Source organism: Chanos chanos, chromosome 10 (genome assembly GCF_902362185.1).
Source record: "Chanos chanos chromosome 10, fChaCha1.1, whole genome shotgun sequence".
Taxonomy (NCBI): Eukaryota; Metazoa; Chordata; class Actinopteri; order Gonorynchiformes; family Chanidae; genus Chanos; species Chanos chanos.
In genome coordinates this window covers 15040841-15063340 of record NC_044504.1, presented here as the reverse complement: position 1 = coordinate 15063340, position 22500 = coordinate 15040841, and the positions used below count along the sequence as shown (strand labels likewise).

Sequence of the window (22500 nt, the reverse complement as noted above, 5' to 3'; positions counted from 1 at the left end):
TGATTCACACTGACTCTCTCTTATCCTCTCACTTCTGTTGTTATGCTCTCACTCATTAACTCTCAAACTCCTCTTTTCAGTTTCTTCTTATTTTACTCTTTTCTCCTCTTTCATCCCCCTCCCCTCTGCTCTTTACTTCTCAGTTCTATACCTTCTGCCCTTCTCATTACCTCTGTGCCTCCTCATTTTTCTCCCTGTTTCCTCATGCTTCGTTTGAGAGACGGGAGGACACTCATGCTGTCAGTAATCAGATGGTTCAGTCTAGTCTTTAGAGCACTGATGATCAGGCCAGAGCATAAGATTTCACTCCTCCCCAGAGCTTCATAAAAATCTCAACTGACTGGCAATAAAGTAACAGTGTGGCCTACAAGCCTCAAGGCCAGGGGTCTAGACCTCATCTCATCTCTCATTTTCTCTCATGTATTCAGGTTCTTTCCTGCTCTTTCACAAATTCAGCTTGTTGTGCCCCCCCCCCACCCCCCCCCCCCACCCTTTGTCTCTCTCTTTTACCTCCTGTCTACCTGTCTTTTACATCTACACTTTACTTTGTTCCATCACATTTAACTGTACTGTTTTCTCATCGCCACGCACATACGCACATGCTTCTTGAATATAGCAGCCATCCACTCATCCCCAACAGTGCATGTGTACCTTCATGGTGTCTAACACAACGTTTTTTTTGTTGTTTAGCATTGAACAAATGAAGTCCTGTTGCAAAAAAAAAATTCCTTCTCCTTCTCCTTTTTAGTGGTGAGATCACATAGGGATTTTGACTAATGACTTTCACCATTAATCTACATCATTTCCACCACTTGGTAACAGACGCTGCTTGGTGATTTATAGTAGAAGTGAACTGAGTTTTCATACCTCTCTTTATCCTGCAAATCCTCATCCAAATGACAAGTGACAGATGACTGGGATTTGGAGTCATATTTAATACTGGTAGGTTACCACAGCAGATCTACTGGATGTGATGATCAGATCTCATATAGTATGGAGGATAAAGATTACAGATGTCTGTATTTATGTCATTATGTACATGGTATATGATAAGTGTGATCATATGTGGGATCATATATAAATAACTGGATTTCTGATTGTTATATGTATGTATATGTTGTTTATATTTAGATATATATATATATAAACAACCTCTGTTGAGTGACCATGGGTTATTGTTTGTGTGTTACTCATGGAGTCAGAGGACACTCTGATGCCAAATTAATGCAGAGACGCCCACCATGTGTCACTCTTCTACTCGTCCTCTATAAAAGAGGAGATTTCCCCCAGGAAGGTCATTAACACCCATCTGTGTTGATAGACCATGGTTGACTGCTAAGTGTCTATGATCAAGCTCCTTCACTAGCCTGGTTTTTTAGATGAATTGGACCTGAGACATACTCAAAATAAATGATAAAGTCCCTGAACAAGTGCACATTTTGCCGTAATTTACTGACCAACAGAATGCTTTAAAAGCTTTGCGGTTGAATGACAGTTAAACCGGCCACATATCATCCAGCACCGTGAATGACTCCCTGGTCCCACTCCTCTTGATTGCCACTGTGATACTGTGGAGCAGACTCCCAGTAAACATTTATGAATCCCTGAGCTGCAGTGCCGGGGCTAAGCTGCCATTTCACCAACCTTGAGCATAGAACCTTTTATATTCATCGAGAGACTTGTGTGTGTGTATGTGTGTGTGTGTGTGTGTGTGTGTGCGTGTATGAGCGGGCACACACCAATATGATGTAGTCCACTCAAAAGTAGCCTGTAACATGTATATGTTTGTGTGTGAATAAGAGGTGTGTATGAAAGATGAGGTCTGTTTGTGAATCGTGTAGATGAACAGGGGAAATGGTACTTTCATGCTGGGGTTGTCTTTTCGTGGCTCTCTTTGAAGGAAGTCTTATCATATGTAAATACACACAATGCTGGGCTTCATGGCTGGCCTCAGCTGTTGTTGTTTTCTCTGTTGCTACCTTTATTCTTCCCTCCCTCTCTTTATCTCTCTTTTCCTTCCTTGGAAGTCTCACTGTTCCCAGCTGTGGTAAGCTTGATATGGGAGAGTCAGAAAAATAATTAATATATTAAGGGAGATGGTAGAAGTAAATTGGAAGTAGGTGATTAAAAAATAATGAACAGTCACAGTCAGATCAGAAGCTGTCAACCGGAGAGCAGCTGATGATGATTGAGAAGTGCTGAAAGATCTTTCTTATTCGAAGTCAAGGTTAAATATAGATTAGCAGTCAATAGACCAGAGTCATACAACAGGAGTGGTGATAGTAATGAGATGTCTTTTGTTAAGCCTTCAGATTTCCTTTTGACACAGTCAGTCTAATTTATCTTCAGCCTTTTATAATTTTTATAACTTATAATTATAAGACTCAAGAGGCCATCAAAGAAAACATGCCATGATGTTTTTTTGGTTGTGCCATTTTTTTTTTCTGTTTACAAGCTGTCTTATATAACGATATATGTTCATTTACCTCTTCAGTTTTAAGACTTATTGGATTTACTGAGTCTTATCTGGATCTGTTCTCCTCCTTATAGGACCCTGGTTTTGCGGCCTTTCTGTTCGACCAACTCCAGGTGCCCGATTGGCCGGTAAAAAGTGGTCACGAGGGTATTCGATGCCAGGTCTGTGCCACACCGATTCAACAGCTAAGGCAGCAGGCTCTACAGGGTCTTTGTCCAGACACCAACATACCACCTCCCAACACCTTCCCAGGGCATGGTCCTAGGTTCACCGCCCACAGTGTGGTCACACTGTCCTCCAGAAACCCCCCGTCGAGGATCCCCCACCCTTCACAGAGTGTAATGGCTGTGGGGGATAAGAGAAGAGGGCTAGGATGGAGTCAGGGTGGACCCTCCAGCATAGGCCCAAAGCCCAGTGTCCAGGTGACTGTTGGGGGTGGACCTCTGACTGGAGCACTGAGTTCAGTGACCATTCAGGCCCAGCAGTATCTGGAGGGCATGTGGAGTATCTCGCGCGTCAACAACTTCCTGCCGCAGCCTGGCCCGGTAAGTCATCCTTGTTTTCCCTTTGAGTGTTGGCTTAAAGCCAGCATTTAGCTGCATGTTCCAAAACGGGAGAGACCGTTTAACATAGTTACGGTGTGACTTAGTCCCCGGGACATGTGAAGAATGTCATTGGATTCTTTAGCATTTTACCTGAGCATTCCAGTCATACATGGAAGCTCTTGATTTACTTGAAGAACGTATGGCTTCAGTTACAAGTTTATGATGCGTTAAAGATTACTTTGCGAGATCAACCGGTAAGACAAACATATGCATTAAGAACATGCTTTTGCATGATTTACTCTCTATGTGAGATTTATATTGGGAGGTTCAGTAAGGTTGTGAATAGTTTTAAACTTTGCCTTTTTCTTTTTGTGGAGGAGCCTTTTGTTGGCCATGCTTTATCGAAATGCAAAAGCTTTACTTCTGCACTCTCCTCTGAGATTCCACACCAGGCTGCCCATGTGTGATGTGTGTACAGCTTTTGTATGTTAAACAAACTAGACACACAACCTACCAAGTGCCAGTCCCATACTTTTTTATGGGATGGTAGAAGCTTTTATGGGTGTCAGACTAAAATACAGTTTCTCTGACTTGATTTTGATGTTGTTTTAGACATCAATGATGTGCCTCTTTTTAAACCAGCCTTTGGCTTTGTACTGCTCATGAATGGTTAGTAAAAAATGTGGACGCAGTTCAATGCGGTCTTTGCCCCTTTTGTCAACATGTTCTTTTGTTCCAGTAAGCGCATGGCCACAGAGGCTTTTAACAGCCAGCGTGTGTGCAAATTCAGACTAAGCAAAAGACACTGTGAACGCTAGAGACCAACCATCCTCTCAGTGTGGGCCTAAAACCACACACATACATGCACACACATAAATACATGCTTTCTCTCCCTCTCTCTCTCTCTCTCTATCTGTCTCTCTCTCCCTCCTTTGGGAGGGCCCTGTCCCCTCAGGGCTCTGAGTCCGTGGCTCCTCTGGCATAGAAATATGCCTGTTGTGATTTAAAAATCCGCCTTTTCTTTCATTAGAGCGGCATTTCGGCAGAATGACAAAAATATACTCTGAGCACGGGGGCCTTGGTGGAGCCGAAAGGCAGGAGCTGTAATTTCTGAGACCTATACTTGATTTCTGCAGGGAGAAGTGTGGAGAGGACAGAGGACAAAGGCAGAAAGACAGCCCACGCTTGACAGCTGTTCTTTAGAGAGATTCTTTATATTGGGCAGCCTTGGGCTTTGTCTCTGCACAACCTAGTAATGGGATACCTTCAAAGTTAAAATTCTAGATGAGAGAAGAGGTGAAGGAGTCCAATAAAATAAATAAATAAATAGATAGATAAATAAATAAATAAACGAGTCAAAGCCAACAGATGGGATCTTGGCATCCCCATGTGGACTACAACAGAGAATATGCCTGTCGATCAAGAAGAGTTTTAATTGAGCCACATTGCAAGTGTGCGCATGCGCGCACGCACACACACACACACGCACACACACACACACACACACACACACAAACAAACTTAAATTTAGCATAAGGAAATGGTATCTCGCTCTTGGCTAAGAGAAATCGTGAATTGATGAGTGATGAATAAAGAGGCTGTACGGTTTAATGAAGCGAAGAATGTTTATCAGATAAATTCATACTGAAGAATGACTGCCTCTCTTTACTAATTCACCAGTATCTATTGTATTATACAGTATTACATTCTATTCTATTGTTACTAAACATTTCCAGTTTCAGCCCTGGTCTCTTTTGGTGGTTACGTGCAATTTCCTATTTATTTATTTTCAGTGATCTAAATAAACACAGTGCATCGTTAGGCTTTAGTAGCATGATTGCTGTTGCAGACTGTTCGCTCAGAAGGACCAATTGGTTCTAATGCTGTGAAGAGCTGGCACTAGATCTACAACCACATGTGTTTTAAGCTGCTAACACCACGACCTGCTGACCTGGGGACCTGCTTGGGTTTAGGAAAACAACTGGCCCTATGCCTTGTTTGTAAACATGTGTGTCTGTGTGTATGCACGTGCGTGTGTGTGTGGTGTGTGTGAGTGCATGTCGTCATGTTGGGACACTGTAGTGTCCCCATTAGTCCTCCCTTGGTCTGTCTCCTGTTTGATGCTCAGTGAATCATCTGAGCTACACAAGCTGCACAGCATCTGTCTGAAGAGACTGAGGAAGGACTTCTTCCATTCCCTCATTCTTTCTCTCTCCATTGCAACCTGTTTTCTTTTTCCTTTACCCTGCTTTTCTCTTGGCAGTAGGGGAAACTACTGGAGCATGTCGGCTCTGGTTGAAATGTGTGGATTGGATTTGGACTGAAACAGTCGTCTCGCCTGCTGAGACCTGGGGATCAGAAGCTCATTGAGGGCTTCAGTAGACCCAGGTCTGCTTCTGCAAAGTGTTAGGGAAAAAGAGATGGAAATTTTCAAATTTGCAGTCCAAAAGGAGGCTGACTTTCTGCTTGTCAGTATATTTCTGTCCCTGTCTCTGTGATATATTCTCTTCCTTTCTTCCTTTCTTTCTTTCTTTCTCTCTCTCTCTCTCTCTCTCTCTCTCTCGCTCTCTCTCTCTCTGCCTTTCTGTTTTGAGAGACTGGAGCCAGTCTAATTACTGGAATTCAAGCAACCACATCAGTAATGATCTGTCCAGGGGGGGCCAACACACCTAGCCTTCACTCAAATCTTGGTAACAGGAAAACACATGTTGACAGAGGGGCTTAAGTCCTCTGGCCCTCCCTGGAGAGAGTTTTCTGTCATCCGTGTGTGTATGTGTGTGTGTGTGTGTGTGTGTGTGTGTGTGTGTGTGTTTCCCAGTTCAGTGTCTCTATGACAGCTCTACACCACCCTCTCAAATACCCTCTCAGCTGATATGAAACTCAACACCTCCATAGGCTTTAATGTGCTGTAGAGACAAGCACCCCTCACGTAAATATGAATCTGCTTTTATTTATCCCCGTTCATATGAAACCGGAATGCCATGAGTGGATATCTTCCATCCTGTTCTGTCACGGACCCCGCATAGTGTCGTTATTTTCTGCTCCAGCAACTGCATGAGATCTCTCGAGTCATTTCACTACGCGTCCTGTTCTGTCCAGACAGGACTTCTCTAAGCACAACACAGACAGAACGGGGGAGTTTGTTCTCTAACTGTTCCCGCCTGAGATCTTTACATTCCCTCCAGATGCGGGTGATCCGAAATGTTTGGTTGTTTGTTTGTTTTTTAATGTACACTAATTAACCTCACATATTTGTTTCTCTTCTTTCTCAAAACAGGAAAAAAAATTGAGGAGTTATTATGAAATATTTCATTCAGTGAGACCCGTAAAACCTGTCAAATTATAATGAAATATTTTGTTCAATGAGCCCAGTAATTGCCTGCCCATTTGGAACATAATGAAACACATTAGAAACATTTGTTAGGAGGTGAAAAAAAAACACCCCACCAAAAACGCTAAGTAACAAAAGTAACAGTAAAAAGCAAATGTGAAGATATGAAAATAATTTAAAAAGGACTTTACTCTGCACCTCAAAAACGGTGTAAAATCAGGGGAAATTCCATACGATACCTTCCCATAAAAACAAAAACAAGTCTTGACCATAGATATATAACCAGCTTTATATGACAGAGGTTAGAGCCATGCCCTCACAGGTTAAGGCAATGGACAAGTGTTTGTTTTGTGTTTTCTCATGTGAAGGGCTCACTGTGTGTCCAGCACTTTTGATGTATTGTGCTCATATGTCTTCTTTGGCATATAAATAGTTTAGCTGTCAAGCCGCGTTGACGTATTGCACACAGTTGAGGGCATACATTATATAAAAAAATTTTCAATGATGTTATTTTAGTTACCAGGCATGAATCTAGGGCAAACATAGAGTGGGTCAATATGCACAGTGACAGGACCGTGTTGACTGAACACAACTTGTTAAAATGACATGCTATGCTGAAGTCAGGGATGTCGATTGCTCATTGTGTCTGAGTTGCAGCCGATTCCAGGAAAGAATGCTTCCATACTGACTGGTCTGAGGACAGTGCTTACACACTAAACACACTTTTGACAGTTGATATTGATCATAGAGACTGGCTGTGTAGTTAATTACTCAGATGACAATAAAGAACTGTTACAACATAGGGAAGTGTGGAACAATACTGTGTTCCTGTGACTGAGATTTTAGGGGTTAAATATCTTTGATACCAAAGTATTGTTTGTATTTATTAATACAGACTATTTATTTAAGCCTTTTTAATGTTTATTAGCAATGCTGGCATTTTGGGTGCATTTTAAGGTAAAAGTAAAAAAAGTAAAAAAAAAGAGGATTCCCTACTCAGTGCCATTTGTATTGACCGACCTGCAGTATGTAGTTGTTATCTCTATGACCTCATATGCCTTAGTTATCAGAGACTCGCTGTCCCTGCAGTCCTCTCAGTATTCAGTATGTCTGGAGACTCCATCAGTGTCACAGATGAAACCCCAGTCACTTCACCCAACCACCCTTCCTTCATTTTTATCACCCTATGGTCATGCACTGAAAGATCAGCCAGATGCTCTTCATAGCCTTTGGCCATGAGAGTCTGGAGGGTCCTTGATCAAGGGGAGCATTCTCTGCTGGCTGGCTCTCTGACTCCCTCCAGCAGCTGAGGTCGCAGTGCTCTCTCCCAGTCCATGCCTATTCTGACGAGGGCCTGTCTTGCTCCACTCGGACTAATTATGAGCTCCTTTACTGGTGCTAATGACCATTTCCAGTAGCTCCTCTGGGAACCGGTTAGAACACTGGTTGCTATTTGAGTATGAAAATACAAACAGTTGGTTAAGTGCATTTGCTCTCGAATCATGGGTGATTCGGGCTGAAACACGCCGGGTTGTCTCATTTAGTCAGACCCACAGAATTTTGATAGTTTTCCTCATGTTTTTCTTCAGACTCAGGGGCTGGCGGATGAGTCTTCTCCAGTCACAGATCTCCTGTCGTCAGACACTGCTGTGTCTAGAGTGTCCCTGGCTCCATCCCGACAGAGAGGTCACATTCAGTTTGGACCTCCACCGCCTCCCACCTCCAATCAGGGTGCCTCTGCTGCAGCCTCCTTCTTCATCAGGTAAGGATGCAGTTTTAGTGCGTACTGTACCCCATCTTTTAACAACTTGCCTCAGTAGATCATGGTGAAAACGGAGTAGGGATAAGGCAAATGCTCTCGTAACCAGAGGACCGTGGGTTTAAATTCAGATCATGATCATGTACTGCTGATCTGCCCCGGAGACAAGATTGCTCTGTGGGATTGTGACCTCTGATGTAAAACCTAATAATTGGAAGCTTTGAATAAGAATATAGGGTAAATCCTTTGTTGCTATGTTTGTTAGTGACATTAAAAGTCCTTGTTCACTTGAGAAGCCCCCCCCCCCCCCCCCCTCCCTATTACAATATTGTGTGTTGGTGGGTAGGGATATTTCTTTTGGATCTGTAATATCCTGGAAACACAATGCACACAATGCTTAACTGCCGTCTGGTTCGATGCGGCGGGGGGTGAACACTGGATAAGAGGGCCTTTCCCTGGGTGGAGAGGGATGGTGGCACGGCGTTCGGATCCTCTTTACAAAGCGGCACCTGTCAACACACTTCTGGGTCATGCTTAAACAACGGCCAGAGAAGACCTCGTGGAACGCAGGGTTAATTTTTTGTGACCTGATTTATAGTTATGAATGTGTTTTCTTTGGAAGAGTTCTCAGTGGAACGGATGGGCAGGGATGCAGTTTTTGGTCACTGAGAGGTAAAAAAGCCCAAAGGGAAAAATAGAAAATAGATTTTTTTTCTGTCCTCCCTACTCCCTGTCCTGTAGAGAGTTAAAAGAAGTAGGGTAGGAGAAGGAGGGAAAAGATAATGGCTGACATCTTTCATTTCATCGAGAGATAGGAGCCAAGAATATCTGAGGTTTACGTTAGTATGGAAAAAACTCAGTGATCACATGGTGCAGACAAGCATTCCTTAAATAGTGGAGAATGGAGGGATAACACAATTTCAACTCTATTTAAACTCCTCAGCTGAAACTCACACTCGCAAAATAACTGTAGTGTTAAAAAAAAAAAAAGAAAAACACTTGCCCCCAAAGCAGCAGCTCCTGTGGTTTTCATTGTCATTATATGGACAAAGTAAAATGGAATAGGATTCCATTTTGTTTAAGTGCAGATTGCATTTTGTAGTAACATGGCAGGCTTAGAAAGCTTACTGTCCCAAAAACTATTTTGCATTTTTTCTAATGATTAATTTATTTGAACCTACCAAGTTTTCAGTCTTGAACTTCTAACCTTTTAAGTACTATGTTAGATTTTTCACTTATATTAGTTATCAGTTTAGAAATTCCTCAACTGACAGTAAACTCACAGTAGGGTGAACTCGGTTTACCAGTACATCATTAATCTATTATTGATTTAAAACAGTTTTCTACAAAAGCGGGGACCTTAGGTATTATGGGAGTGGCTAACAAGAATGATTGCAATCTTTCTCTGTCTGAAGAAATGTTCAGACTAAAATATAAGTTGTCAAAAACACTTGGCAGTGTTTTCAAATTCTTCTCTGTCGGCCTTGACTTAGAGTCTCTTTTTGTGTTTAATCCAGTTAAATATAGCCACCACACACAGGAAGGCCCCCAAATAAATTTCCCATCACTAACGGATGTTTGACTTAATCAAGGCAAACAGAATGTGGAATGTGTCAGTTAAATACATTGTTCTATGGGAGGCTCAAAGCTCAGTTTTTGATTAACATTCATTTTAATCTTTAGTAGGATCATTTGTAAAACGCCATGTGAAAAGTACCCGCTCCAAATGCATGAGGGGATATCCAAGACTTTCGGTCTGGAGCATAGCAGACTTTTAACATGCTTGTTCAACGTTTGGGAAAGTTTGCTACATCAGCACAGCTCCACTTGCGAATGAAATATTAATTAGACTGCAATTAAATCATTTCACAGGAAAGCCAAGCAACAGAAGAGACCCACTCGCCCCCTCTGGCTGGGTTCTGAAGTTGTACTCTCATCACTTTTTTTTTTCCCTGTCATGGTTGAAAAAGTATCTCATTCCCTGGAGACTCAATATATGCTGCCACTCCAAATGCCTGCTTTCTGCTAATGGGTTGGTCACTGAAAAAGCATACAGTAATTTAGAGTTTATTACCTGTACCAGTCTGTTTGATTTTTGAAATCCAGCCTTGAGGGCTCAGACTGATATGACATTTCATAGACTTTTTTCTCCCAAGCAAAGAAAAATCGAGGTCTGGCACTCCTGCTGCATCCTCTGTGAATTTGAATCATTGACCACTCTCTCCTTTTTTTTCCCCCACTCTCTTCACTCATCTTTCATGTTTGTCACTTGACACTGAAAAAGCTTTAACCTATTCATCCATGGCTCAGACCACTGTGTCTGGAGGAAAAATGGGTTTACATAAAACCTGTGTGACTTTGCCCAGCTCCACTTTAAACTGCCTTTAATATGTATGTCTGTCTGTCAAGAGGGATAGATAGATAGATAGATAGATAGATAGATAGATAGATAGATAGATAGATAGATAGATAGATAGATAGATAGATAGATAGATTTTGTATCTCCATTTATATTCCAACCTGAATGAGTCATATCTCAATACGGTCTAGTTTGCAACTCAGCTCTCCAGCTCAGTCAGAAGACCAGCTTGTTTTGTGTCGTTTGCTTATTTTGCTGTTAAAAGCACGCACTAAAAATTGGTCTGGTGTTTCACTTTTACACAGCTGTACACCTAACATTGTGTGCCACACCCAGCTTAATTACTGATCCTGATCTAAACCCCTAATAAATAGAGTTTGAAATAAAAAAAAAAAAGAAGTTAGAGGATGAGGAAGGCAAGATGGTGATGGACGGTCAGAGTGATGAGTTTGACCAGAGCTCCCAATCTCAGTATACACTCTGGTGTGATGGAGCATATGATTAGCGTATTGACGTTCTCTCCAGGTCTCATAATGAAAAGCGACAGAGAGACCAGCAGGGTCCTCATGCTGTGTGACACACCATAACCGTCAGCACCCTTAGGATTTGGCTGACAGGGCATTCTTAATCCGGCCGGGGGCCTCGGCCGAACGGGACAAACCGAGTCCCGTGAATCCCCAGGTTTAGCTCTGGCTACACGTGCGTGACTGTGTTAGCCAGAAAAATACGGCTACCTTTACATAAAGATGCATTACACTGAGTGGGAGAAGTGGAATCCAACTGAATTGTTTTGACCATTAAAGGGTCGTTAGTTCAAATTCCAAGCTAGGTGTTGTGTTTTTAATGTGTTTGTGTCCTGCTGTATGTATCTGACTGGTGGTTAATAGCTTATACCAGTGGAATTTTGCAGTAGGGTTGTACACAGGGGAATCAGGCTGTAAGGTTAGAAGGGAAAGGGTTGATTCTCTGGACCACAGCTGTTTTCTGGTATGTGACCAAGGTATGGTGTCGAATACAAAAGGAAGTGTGTTTTATAGCCCAGTATCTCCCAGCTGCCTGGCCAGGTGAGCTGAAGTGGTAATGACTGTGATTGGGTAAGACATTCCCCAGTAATTGCTCCAACAAGCCCACTTTGTCCCCCTTTAGACATGGTCTTCCGTCAGTGCTTTGTTTTCCAGGACTTTGGGTATAACCATGGCAACAAAGATTTCAGCTTGGTAAATTGTTCTTATACTAATGTGCTGCTTAAACAAAGGCAATGACTGCAGCTTTTATATAAATGTAAAAGGGGGAGAGAGAGAGAGGGGGGGGGGGGGGGGGGGGGGGGGAGAATAAGTATGTATTTACCAACCATTGTTTCAAAAATGTTTCCTGTTTTGTCTTATCTGCCTTGAAGTGCTACTGTGATGAATCATTTGTTCACTCTGAAGGAACAGGAGAGGGTTATAGGTATGACGGTAGAGCATGAATTAGCGCAGATATTAAGTGATTATTTTAACTCAAAGAAATGTTTTGACCTTTGTTTTAAATCACCCCCTGTGTGCACCCATTTAATATCATTTCAGTTCATTGTGCATGTATTTGAATGCTGTCTTGGGCATTATTACGCTGATTAACTTGCCCTTCCTGCCATGACAGGCAGATAATGTAGCAGGAGTTATAAACAGTGGGAGACAGCAATCTTTCCTATTCGTAGTCTCTGTGGGATATGCTAATGTACCCAGAAGTGGTGGTCTTTGTGTGTGTGGAGCAGGGACAGGGGTAGGTGAGACTGTGATTGGGGGATGGTTGGTTTAGAAATGGAGAGAAGTAAAGAGTTCAGTTAACTCTCTCACTCAACCTTTTCCATACATATACACACACACCCTCACTCACACACACGCACGCACCATTTAGCTGAGCTGATAACATCGGCTCCATGGCTTGTCCATTAAAGAGGAGGATTTAGACAGAGAGAGAGAGAGAGAGAGAGAGAGAGTGAGTGAGAGAGAGAGAGAGAGAGAGAGAGAGAGAGAGAGAGAGAGAGAGATGTTAGATACATACTGGAAAAGCAGTGAGGAGGGATTGAAGGCTGAGTGATGGAGAGATTGAGAGAGAGTATGTAGAGCAGAGAAGAAGGGAGTGGGAATCTGACAAAAAAAAAAAAAAAGCCCAGACAAGTGATCCGTATGGCTGGCTGCATTTTGAGTGACAGTGGTAATCCCTGTCAGGGACAAATTGGCAAAACAGATTAAAGCTGAGTGCTTTGAGCCCTGGAGCGAAACTAGACCCTGCTGCTCAACTGCATGAGAGGGACCAAGAGTCAGGTCTACTGCAGCTGGAGGCAGCTTCCATGCTGGCTCAGAGAGAGAGACACACACACAGCGCTGGTCTCCCGGCCTGAGGAGGACACACAGCACATGCTAGTGAGCTTTCAGGCTTGGTGCTCAGTAGATACACACAGACACGCACGCGCGCGTGCGCGCACACACTCACTCATGATAGGAGAACTTGGACTGATGCTCCACACCACCACTCTCAGCTGGAGACAGAAAAAGAATGGAACTTTGGAAGGGAACATTTTGAGTACCACCATGAAATTGAGGTAAGTGAATACTTCACATGAAGTATTCATGCCGCGAGGTGTATGTGTGTGAGTGTGTGTGTTTGGGTAATTGTGTCCCTATAGTCATAGTATGCTTTGGGGGGTACGCTGAACTTTTCTAATCCAGGAGCTGTGTTGTGAAACAACAATTGAATTTGAAGCTTGTGTGACACGTGGTGTGACAACTTATTCGCTGACATTTGTAGGTAACATATTTTCTTTTCAGTCCCATTGATTTGTTGACACAGTGCTAGCGGAGCTAGGGAAGGTTTAACACTGTTGTTTCAACATGATGTTCACTTTGGAGCTAAAACACCAGCTGGTAGTCTCCTCTTGTAATCTGGCCATCAGGGTTGTGTGTGTGTGTGTGTGTGTGTGCGTGTGCGTGCATGCGTGTGCGCGCGTGTGTGTAATGGCTTTGAGTGTGAGCAAGACCAGCTGGAACCTTGCTGGTGGTGGAGCTTTAGGGTGATTCATTGATAAACCCAGGTGTGACAGCTTCTAGTGGGCTGTGAGCCATTTTGGGGTGTGTGTGTGTGTGTTGGTGAGGCATTCATGTGTGAGTATTTTTGTTTGTGAGGCATTCATGTGTGTGATTGTGAGGTCTTTGTGTGTATTTGTGAGGTTTGTGTCTGTGTTTGCATTTGTTAGGTGTGAGTGTTTTTGTGCACATAAGCTGAAGGTGTTGATGGATTCATTACTCTGTCCTGGTGGTGGTGGTGCCCTGGGGATCTGCTCAGACTTTACCGCCATGCTGTTATGTAGGGAGCGGGAGCAGGTGTTTTAATATTGTGTCTAGATGGATCACTGTTCTATGTTCATCTCTCTTTTACTGATTCAGTTTATCATACTCCCCAATATCAAACGTTAATGCTATTACACCTACAATCCACTTGTAAGGCTGAAAGTTTTCACTTTAATGTCATTGCTCTCAAAGTAACAACCTCAGCTACATATAAATGGTAAAGACATCAGCCTCTATAGGTCTGTCCACTTCTCTTACCTCAGTGTCTCTCAGCCTTGTGCTGCATTGCCCAACTCATGTTATTTGGAACAGTCAATAGCAAAGTGATTACTTCCTTTAAGGGACAGCGGAACTCGTTCAGCCTCTTTGTTAAATGTTCTGAAAATTATAAGTTTATCTTTGATGAAATCAACTTTTGAGAAGTTCGATGAAAAACACCAAAAACGTTTGTTTGTTATTGTTAGGTCTCGTTATCATTTTCTGAAACTGGCTCTTCACCTTTCTAATTACATTCACACGTTTTTTTCTTTATCTCAGTAATTACTTCCTCTCTCTGAAGAGGTTTCTCATACTGCGTGGACATGTGTAGTGTTTAGACAGTTTCCTCCTGATTCAGTAACAAATTCCTGCTGAGCTGCACAGTTGGCTCAATCAGACAATGCCACTTCATCAGAAGATCACCTTGGTAACTATCGCTATGGCAAGGCTGAGGGTGGCACTGCCAGGTCTCCCTCTCTGGGGGAAAGATTCCAACGTGTGACAGCCCAGGAATCTGACCCCGGTCACCTGCCTCATTCTTCCTGTTATGACAGCCAGCAGTTTGATGCATTTGTGCTTGTCATCCAATGTTGTAAACAGTACCAGTGTGTGGAATCCAAACCGTCCCACTGCCATTAATACTAAGGTACTGTTTCCCAAACAGTTTCAGTACCACTGCTCTGCTCTTACCTAAAATTTACATATCTGGTTCAGTTAATAGACAGCATGGTGATGAGTTGTTTAGTTAAAATCCAGCTGTATCATAAATTAGGTTTAAAACAAGAATATTCAGGGCAGTGGACCTTGTACAAATAGATCAACAAACAAAGTAGTCCAGGTTTGCCACAGACAGATTTGAAGCTGAGCAGTATTCACAGTAAACCCTGCCTTGAGCCATAGTGTTTTTGTGCACAGACCAGGGAGAGACTGCTTATACAGAGCGTCCTTTTTCATGCAGACAATGGGAATAGTGAAATAGGGCAGAAAACAGAGATATGACAGTACTGAGAGCAGAAGCGTGACGTGCTGTTTCAGTAAGATTAGCTTGTGTGCTCATACAGCCATGGGGAGGGTTGCCAGAGCAAACCCTGGTGAACATAACAGAATCTGCTGATGAATGTCTACACTTATAGAATAGGTGGGCCAGTAGGTGACCCAGTGTGTGTGGCAAGAAACCTATTAGGAGAGGAAATTGGAGCTGATGTGTCCATATCAATCAGAGCAAAGTGACCAGAGCGTCCTCAGGGCTTTGGCAGCCTGTAGGAGAAAGGCCCGTTTGCCCTGTTCATATGGAGGTTGAGATAGATACATAGGATTGGTTATTGTCAAGCATCATCTCCCAGTTCTGATTCTGGAGGCCCACAGCATTTCACACTTTCTCCGCTCTAACACACCTGTTTCAGCTAATCAAAGAGCTTGATAATTAGCTGATGAGTTGAATCAGGTGTTAGAGCAGAGAGAGAGATGTAAACTCTTCAGAGCTGTGGCCCACATGGGTAAGATTGGGAAGAACTGGTGTAAAGAGAGGCAGAGAAGTGTTCACAGATCATATGAAACTGACTTATACCAGTCAGCTGCCTTTTCCAATGTGTCCATTTATGTGTGCTTCGGACAGAATTTAGCAAGCACAGCAACTTTCAGAGTGATTTCCACGTGTCTGCTGGTTCATGCAGTGTTGATACCAAAATGAAATTAAGTGTCTTAACAGAGCAAATGGAAAATGCATTAAAGAACCTATTGTGTCTCAGGCTGTAAGAATGACCATTGTCTGGAATTCACATGAGGTCATCCTGACTGTGCTTCCTCTATTGTGTCTGTAACAAAGCAAAGGTTGATTTTCCCCAAGCAATCACGCTGGTCAATCCCCTCCTCTCTCACAGCACATGAATAACTAACTGTTGCTTTATGTCTTAATTGGTTTGCAGTCTGCGTTTGATATCCCCAACCAACACTTTTCATATTTCAGAATTCATTCATATTTATGCAAAAAGCAGTAAACTCAAACGTTCTAAAATTTATGCACGTGCTGCCAGCGAATTCTCTCTTGGCTTGTCAATACAAATGTACGACGTCGTTTATCTTACTGACTTGCATGAAATTAAGTGTGAGATGGATGGCGCTGTCAGGGCAGGTTTTTAAAGCCATACCACTAACTTGTGGTGCTGGAGGTAATGAGCAGACAAATGCTGTGCAGGCCAAAGAATGGAGTGAGAGAGAGTCATCTCCACGTATTAGCAGGTCCTGTGACCGCAGGTTGGATTTAGTTCACACAGAATAGTCTTGTTGTTTGGTTCCTATGTTGTGATCCTGCAATAGGGTCCATGTTATAGTGGACCCTATTGTGGAAACCGAAAACCAAATTTTTTTTTTTGCATGGTTATTTACATTGCTGGTTTGTTTTGTTCATAATTCATTAGTTTTGCATTTGGCATGCATGTTGGTGTGTGTGTATGTGTGTATGTGTGTGTGTGTGTGTGTGTGTGTGTGTGTGTGTATGTGTGTGTGTTTGAGGGTGTGAGTGGAACAGATAGATTAAAAACCGATAGGTCCTGCCGTGAGTCTCGGCTGTGAAGCTTAGTTAAAGGGAAGAGCTGAAGCGAGGGCATGAGTGAGTTTTTTTTTTTTTCATCAGCCGTCGTTATTTGCCAACGCCAACACATGTAGATTGTCTGGAGTGAAATGGATTATAGTCACTAATCAGTTCATGACCCGACATGCGAGAGAGACAGCTCCACATCCCATGCTGTGTTTCATTTAAAAACACTATGCATGCTCCTCTGGACTTATAAATTACATTAAAAAGTACTTTATTTGTGTCAGTTTTTTGTCACTTTGTTTATTTGCTATGATTGCCTTACTGCCTTTTGACAGTGCCAGTACCTGTTGTAAATTTTTTTTTTTTTTTATTCCCCATATTAACCGCATTGCTGCAGAAAGATTTCTGAGTAAGCTACATGATTGCTCTGGCATCAGTACTAACGCCAAACACCACTTTAAATCCACTGAATAAGACTAACCATTTCAGTTCATTCACATGAATATACACAGCATAGTAGAAATATAAAGAGAGTGTTCAGGTACGTGTGTGTGTGTACTGCTTATGATGTGTGAATTGAGTCCTTTGACCTCATCCCCTGAGATATGGGCAAACATCCGTCTTTCTGTCATTGTTTGGATGAGTTTGGCACCACCATCATGGCTATTGACGTATCCATCTCTCAGAGAATGATGGCCAATACATGGCTGAGCAATGGAACCTCTTTCATCTCTGTACTAGAGATTACTCCATTTATTTGTTCTTTTCTTTTAAACATACGATTACCTTATAGTTTAGCTCGCTGGATCTACAAGTTTACTCATCCATTGAATTCTCTTGTTCCAGTGTTGCTTGGTTGCTTGTTAACTACATTTGGCAGATTAAAGAACAAACCCCCCCCCCTTCTTCTCTACCCCTCCTCTTTCTGGTTCTGTCTCTCCAGTCCTCATTCTGATTAATCACACACAAATGCTCCCAGCAGTCACTGGGGCTGTTTGTTGTGATAGCCTCAGAATGAAGCAGCGCAAATAAATAAGCATTGGGTGTCTTTTCTAGACAGTGATTAATGAAGGAGGAACGGAGAGAGTGAGAGCTCTCAACCCATCTTTTTTTTTTTTTTTTTCTTGCTCCATAATGGTCACGCTCTCCTTACCTCACTCTTGTTTGTTGCATGTCACTGGTAATCTGAACATTTGAAATCGACTGGTCCAATTTGTTTTGGTTCTGTCCGTAATGTAGAAGGAGATGTGACCAGTGGGTGTTAGTTAAGAATCTGTGTAGTGGGAGTGCTGTCAGCTCTGGTCTTGCCCTTACTCTTCTGTTCCTCTCAAGTTCTTTGACTCACACTCAAAAGGTTGGATGAGATTGTAGTTCTGCACGTGTTCGGCCTGTAATTGAAGACCCGACCGTCAGCAGCCTGTGAATGAAACCTGATACTGTGAGCTGTGTAGGGCCGAGAGAGAGGGGGAAAGGGAAAGAGAGAGATTTTGGATGAGGCAGGAGTAGCTGTTAATCTCTGTCAGCAGAGAGGAGGAAGAATCTAAAGAGAAATTCCTAAATCTTAATTACCTGTCAAAATAATCCAGAAAGGCATTAATCTATTCCATAAGTTTTTCCTCTCTCTGCTGTGAAAATTACCTCAACATTCGGGATAGGGCAGATACCTCCAGACCCTCTTCTTAAAGGCGTTTTTTTTTTTTTTTTTCTAGATCTTTCCAGCTCTCATGAATACAAAGAGAATGACTTAACAAGAAGATGACAACCAGTTGGTGACTTTATTTCACTGCTTTTCAGCCCTTTACCCTAGGGGCTCCTGACTGAACGATGCAACTCATTAAATAACAAAAAGCCCAGCCAAGCTTTACAGCCTCCGATTTGTCCTCCCCGTTGAGGCTTAAGCAGGACCAAGCTGAGTCAGGATTTTGCAGGATGTCCTGTGTGTTTGTGGATGCCATTCAGGGGGTGCAATTTAGGAGAGGACAAATAGAAAAGGAATATCCTTAAAACTCTCTCTCTCTTCCTCTGCAGTGTTTAAGAAGCTGTATAGTATGAGGTCTAGAAGGCTGGGCAGCAGTGACACCACTGCTGTGGGTTTACTGTTTTATTAGCATTGTTAGCAGTACCACAGGAAGCAGGAAATTTGTCACCTACATGTGAACTTGATGTGTTGGTGAATGTAATCTGTAGCCTGGGAACAGACAATACGATGTTTTATGACAAAAAGAAAGCCAAATGTTTCCCTTGAGCTTGTTCTCAGGCCACTACACATTTTATTCACATCACTACACATCTTTTATAGATATTTTTTAATATTAAAGATATTTTTTATAGTTTTCCGTTAAATTTGGGCGCATCTCACTCCTGAGCATCATCTGAAGACAGCTGTGCCATGGATGTTTTTTTAAACTGTGTTCTGGCTTGTGCATCAGAACAGAAGTTTTTTTTTTTTCATGTTTTTGTGCTTTTGATTGTGATTCATGGGATTGCTTGCAACAGATCTGTCTTTGCAGTCTCAGAAACTAGAATTAAATGATTAAAATGAAGAGACTGATTTTCCACTGCAAATTATTTCCCAGTGCAGACAGGATTTGGGAATTCTCTTTTCCCAATTCTTTTTAATTGGAATGTTTTCCATTTACAATCCAAACCGGTTCATTTATTTTAGGGCAGCTGGGGATTCCCTTGCCAGGCACTCTAAGGGAATAGGACAACTCCTGGCTGGGTTCAGCACAACTCCAGCGATCATTTTTCAGTGTTCCATTCTGAGGCAGAAAATGATTTACCTTTAGTCAGACAGCTGCTGGCTGGCCCACAGCCAAGCCTATGAGCTTAGAGTGGGTTAGACTGTACAGACGAACGCTCACACTATCTAGCGCTGAGACACACACATGCTCTCTCTTTCTCTCTCTCTGTCTCTCTCTCTCTCTCTCTCTCTCTTTCATAACTCGGCCTCACAGCCAGGTTTATCCAGAATGGATCATTTCTATGATTTATTTCTCTCTCTCTCTCTCTCTCTCTCTCTCTCTCTCTCTCTCTCTCTCTCTCTCTCTCTCTCTGTCTCATCCAACTCAATCACTCAGTCTTTTGCCTTTCATATTAAATTATTACTGCAGGTCATTTAGGGATTAGTCATTTTCTTTCACCAACATAAATGCGCTTTAACTGTTATTCTAACACAGAAATTAAAGGAAAAAAAAAACATGAAAAAAGAGCGTTCATTACGGTAGGAAAACCCCACATACTTAAAATGTGTTGAAAAAACATTGTCTTTTTCTTAACCTGGGGTGGATTTTTGTAATTGTTCATGGGAAGGCACTAATCGTAGATTAGTTCACTCGGCTGTTCCTGTGGTTGTTTTCTCTCAGTCTCTCGACCTCCGTAGCTTCGTTGCAAATCTGGTCCAGAACTTGGCTTTCTTTAAACCAAACAATTTTAGGATTTTTGTAAGATTTCTCTTCTCAAAAGCAATTAAGCGACATTATGGAGAGAGGAGACCACAGTGTCCGACAAGGACTGTGGTGTGGTATGAGGGTGTGTATCAGTGAGATATAGTCTGAGAGAAAGACATAAGCTTATGCATCCTCACTCCTGTTCTGGATCTGCTATTATGTTCTGCAGTGTGGCAGATAGTTTCAGAAATTACTTGATTGTTCTCAGCTGATTTCTGTTCTTCACTTAAATGTTGTACTGTTCGTATTTTTGAATGTTTTAGCTGAAATTTTGAAGCACTTAGGAAAGTCTTGTGTGTCCCTCCACCAGGGGGACTGCAGTATCTGTGACTGAGCCTCTCTCTGCCTGGCTCAGTCAATGCTGTTGTTTTTGTGTAATGACAGCTCAGATTACGAGTCTGCACAATCCTGGCTGACAGAACACTCAGAGTGTGTGTGTGTGTGTGTGTGTGTGTGTGTGTGAGTTAGAATTGTCTTACAGTCCGACCGTTTACTGTCTTACAGATATTCTGGAAATGACTAACAGACACTATCAGTTGCTTAGTGCATAAATGTGTGTTTTTCACATATGCACACAGCATCTCAGTGGACGGGGTGATGGCAGAAAGCCAGCTGCAGCCCCAGGCCTTGACTGGTATTGTGGGATAGCTGAGCCCCATGTGGTGCTGAAGACTCAGGTTTTGCTTTGAAAGCTACCTCCCTTTCTACTTCGCTGTCCTCCATCACAACAAAGAGTTTGCTTCTTTGCTCTACTGCCATCAGCCAAGCATTAGCACTTTACAGGTAGTTCCACATCGCAGCTAGGTTTATCTAGCACATGACACACACACACACACACACACACATAAACAGTATATGAAGATGAAGAGTGAAAAAAAAACAAAGAGAGAGAGAGAGAGAGAGAATAGAATGAGCAGAGGACTGTTTATCTGAAGTGTCTTGGTGAAGTGCTAAAGGTCGTTTAAGCAGGAGCCGGAGTCTGGGACAGACTAAACCAAAGAGACCTTGATTCATGTCATATGTCATGGCTGCATTTTACACACTCCTTTTGAGATGTGGGTGTCCGTAATGCAGGAACTCCCATGTCCCTCCCTCTGGCTCTCCCTCTTCCTCCCTCTTTATTCTGTCTGTCTTTCTCTCTGTCTCTTACTCCCGTGGGAAGGAAACTGTACACCCTTCATGTACAGAGAGTTACATGATACAGTAACATGGTACAGGTGGTTACATTTCCAACACATTTTCATATGTCTCTGGTTATTTAAAGTGACTGTGTCATGTGATAGCATGTTTTGCAGTGGTCCAAGCTTAGTGGTAGAGAACGGACTGTCACATACAAATACACTCACACACACTCACACATATCCCACTCACACACACATGCACACACACACTTATATTCACTCTAATACTTCATGCCCACTTAGGGACACAGTACCTGAGGAGTCGACAGGATGACAGAGAGCCCTTTGGCACACAAGTGTTGATCATCAGCCTGTTGACCCTGCTGCTAAATCTCACCCAGCCACTCACTGTCCTACTGCTGGGGGCAGTGAGGATGGCATCATCTTTCAGTATCCACAGAATGATGTCATCACTCTTTAATTACGTTTGAGAGAAACTGAAGTGAAGTGTGGGTGTGGCCATGATAGTTCTTGATAACATGCTCTCAGGATGCTTTAAAAAACAAACAAACAAACAAACAAAAAAACACTTGTCTTGGTAATTTTTTGGGTGGGGATGGGGGGTGTTGTGCTTATAGTTTCTTATTTGTCTGTTTTCTAACACAAACAGTTGTTCTTTCTTTTTCTTGGAAATTCCAAATTTAACCTTAGTTTATGTTTTACCTAACAAAGAGCTTATGTCTCCCAGCCAAAGCCCTAGTACAGTATTCAGGATCTCAGTGCTAAAATTTGGCAAAAATAAGCCCGTTAACCTGTTTAAAGCAGGGCACATTGTGTCTGGTCATTGTGGCTCCACTGGTGTCCTATCTCTTTGGGCTGTGATTTATGTCATGTCCGGCTTAAGCTTTGGGATGCTCCCTCCAAACCAGCACAGGCGGGAGCTGGTCATTAATCGATTGAGGAAGAGAGAAGCTTTGGTGTGGATCTCTTGGTAATGCAGTCTGATATCAGCTTGTGTGATCTGACTCTAGCTTGAGTAGACAGATTGTGGTTATCGTTTCTGTAGAAAAAAGATGTCTTGGATGGTAAATAGGGCCAACATGGCCATTAGCTACGAAGGCTATGGTGAGAGAGAGAGAGGCTAATGGGTACATGGGCTAATGACTCCCTTGGTCAGAAGAATTTCTCTTGCTAATTTGACAAAGCACTGAAAGGCAACAAAAGGGGGTCTAGAAAGATTATTTTCCAACAAGTACAGACAAAACCCTGCCACACACACACGCACACACAAGCACACACACACACACACACACACACACACACACACACACACACAC

At 42.6% G+C, this 22500-nt stretch overlaps 1 protein-coding gene across 1 annotated transcript in view; it reads left to right on the top strand.

Moving 5' to 3' along the window:
- kif26ab (kinesin family member 26Ab) overlaps positions 1 to 22500 on the top strand; it is a 79095-nt gene that overhangs the window by 27517 nt on the left and 29078 nt on the right. The window contains exons 3-4 of the mRNA XM_030786784.1: positions 2551 to 3021; positions 7942 to 8114. Of these exons, the coding sequence (XP_030642644.1) occupies positions 2551 to 3021; positions 7942 to 8114 (644 nt within the window). The remainder of the gene's footprint in view (positions 1 to 2550; positions 3022 to 7941; positions 8115 to 22500) is intronic.